At 40.5% G+C, this 2,500-nt stretch overlaps 1 protein-coding gene across 5 annotated transcripts in view; it reads left to right on the top strand.

Moving 5' to 3' along the window:
* The window catches only part of LOC138003575 (neurogenic locus notch homolog protein 1-like), a 73,364-nt gene that overhangs the window by 25,262 nt on the left and 45,602 nt on the right, over positions 1 to 2,500 (top strand). For all 5 annotated transcript variants that reach the window (XM_068849693.1, XM_068849691.1, XM_068849689.1 and 2 more), the window contains exons 14-16: positions 266 to 382; positions 1,693 to 1,803; positions 2,341 to 2,457. In XM_068849693.1, coding sequence (XP_068705794.1) covers positions 266 to 382; positions 1,693 to 1,803; positions 2,341 to 2,457 — 345 coding nt within the window. The remainder of the gene's footprint in view (positions 1 to 265; positions 383 to 1,692; positions 1,804 to 2,340; positions 2,458 to 2,500) is intronic.

Below are 2,500 nucleotides of genomic sequence, written 5' to 3'. Positions count from 1 at the left end.
AAACCGTTCGTACCCACCTAGTTCCAGGATAGTTCGTCTGTAGTGGACAAGGTGAACAAATGAGACAGAATAATCGTGACTAAAATACTTGCGGTAGCGCTAAGTTTAACAAATTGATGTCAGTTTTGCATGCGTCTGTCCTGTTATTGATCATGAATTTCGTCATAACATTGTCAAAGTAGCTGTGGATCCGCAGACGATAACATGCGCATCGATAACATGACGCAGACGATAACATGCAAATTATTGATGGCTTATTTTTCAGAGGAAGATGAATGCGAACCAAACCCATGTCAAAATGGCGGCAGATGTGTAGGACACTATTTTGGTGGAGGCTTTGATTGTGAATGTCCATTAGGATTTCGAGGAACAACATGTCAGGGTAAGTTAGGACTTTGCGACCAGTTATGGATTGTTTTGCCAATTTCAGCGTGTTGCTGGCGGCAATTTGCATGGTGAAAGAATTCTGCCTTGTGGCAGGAGCCCATCTGGAGCGTGCAACTTCCATACAGCGTCTGTGAAACGGCGTTTTCACAAGTAGGTTTATTTTTAGACTAGCCCTTCCCGTGAATTAGGTCAAAAAACAAAGGCATTTCCGGTTCGGTGACCCTATGACGTCAGCTTAATTTCTTGTAATTGGTCATCGGGCTCCTGTGGGAGCCTCATTCGCGGGAAATTCAATCTAAAAATAAATCGGTCTGTGAAAATGCCGTTACACGAACACAGTAGAGTTGTAGGCTCCGGGTCATGGGTTCCTGCTTGTGTTCGATATGCATTACACTTTAATGAAGTAAAATTGTTAGTATGAGTGAAATCCCAAAAATTGGACTATTGTTAGTGAAGTGTACGGTTAGAAAACGTGACCTAACTTCGTCTTCAAAGTGACTTGAATGGTTAGGAGATATGTGTTGTCTCTTAGGTAAACTGGGCTGGAAGACGTAGCAAAGAAGCTTGATGACTAATGCAAAGACGGTTTTTGAATGAAACGAAAAGAATTAGACGCACAAGTTGACTCTTGACGGTTAATAAACTTTGGTAGCTATATTTGCTCCCCTCAAACGCGTGTATGACAAAAGCCATTTGTAATTGCAAAATTCGTTGCGTCGGTTATTCAAAGTATTTTACGGGTACCTAATATACGTCCTCCTTCATGGCGACTGGTGACAAAGTTTGTGGCTTCATGTTTCCTCCTTGTGGTAAGCTGTGAATTAGCTGAACAATTGTGAACCTGGATCGCACAAGGTCTTTGTTATCGCGGTTAACCTATAGTCTTTCGTTGTGGCAATTGAGACGTAGTCAAGACTCGAAAAACAACAAGAAAAAGAATTAAAATGTTCCAACTACAATCTTGGACAAAACTCGTTGGGAAAATGTGACGCTCTAATTTGTCTGTGTGATAAAGATTAAATGATTTCTACTTTCCCCCCTGCCCCATTCCAATGTTGATTTAAAAACGGCCAAAAGGAGGGGGGGAGAACCTATATACTTTGTGAGTGCACGTCAATTGATGCTTAAGCTAGAATTTTTCCCAAGAGTTTTGTCCAAAATTGTAGATAGGGTCAAATACGGTCTGTCCCGGTATTATCGCCGTGGTCTACTAGTATCGGGTCGGCCTGATGCCAACTGATTTATCTTAACGACGAAAATAAAACATTGAAGAACACTTTGAATTTATTTATACTTGTTTTGCAGATAAAGATCCATGTAGACCTAACCCTTGTAGCAATCAGGGAATCTGCTCAGAGATTGGTGGAGGATTCGTGTGTAACTGCTCTTTGGGATTCAAGGGACCAACATGTCAGGGTAATAAATACAACACAGTATACAACTGAACTTTACATTGCACTCAAGAGACAAGCGTGTTACGAAAAAGGATTCCTTATGTCACACACGAATTTTCATTAAACGTTTGATATGCTATAGACCGATCAACGAAAATTTCAAACTAAACGTCCCGTTCACAGTGCGACTGTGCGGCCGCATATGCTTTCAGCCTCAGAGGTTTAATCTGTACAAAATATATCAAAATGGCCTCTAGTGCAACTCTCTTTTGTTTTTGTTCAAATTAGACCCTGTCGCCTCGTTTAAGGTAAAGTATTACTTACAAGTTTTAGTTTAAGAAAGACGCAATATGAGATAACTAGAACAAAAGTGAGAAGTATTTAAATGGCTACCACTTGTTTTTTTTTTTCTTTTGCATGTTGTTCAATATTATTTTGTAGTTGCATCCATTCAGAACGGAATTCCAAAGCACTTTAACAGAATTGTTAGTCGTCTGTTTACTGTCTTTTTGTTGGCTTTTTCCTATATCACATTTGTCTTCTCGCTTATTTTCGAAAGAGATTGACCAGTGTCGACCCAACCCCTGCCTCCATGGTGGATATTGCCGTGAAGTTGTCGGAGGGACTGGATTCGCTTGTCGATGCATCACAGGATACAAGGGAGCACGCTGTGATGGTGAGACCTTTCATTTCGTTTGCTAATAAGCCAAGAAAATTTA

This window comes from Montipora foliosa, chromosome 5 (genome assembly GCF_036669935.1).
Source record: "Montipora foliosa isolate CH-2021 chromosome 5, ASM3666993v2, whole genome shotgun sequence".
NCBI lineage: Eukaryota > Metazoa > Cnidaria > Anthozoa > Scleractinia > Acroporidae > Montipora > Montipora foliosa.
This window is presented reverse-complemented; position numbering and strand designations above follow the sequence as displayed.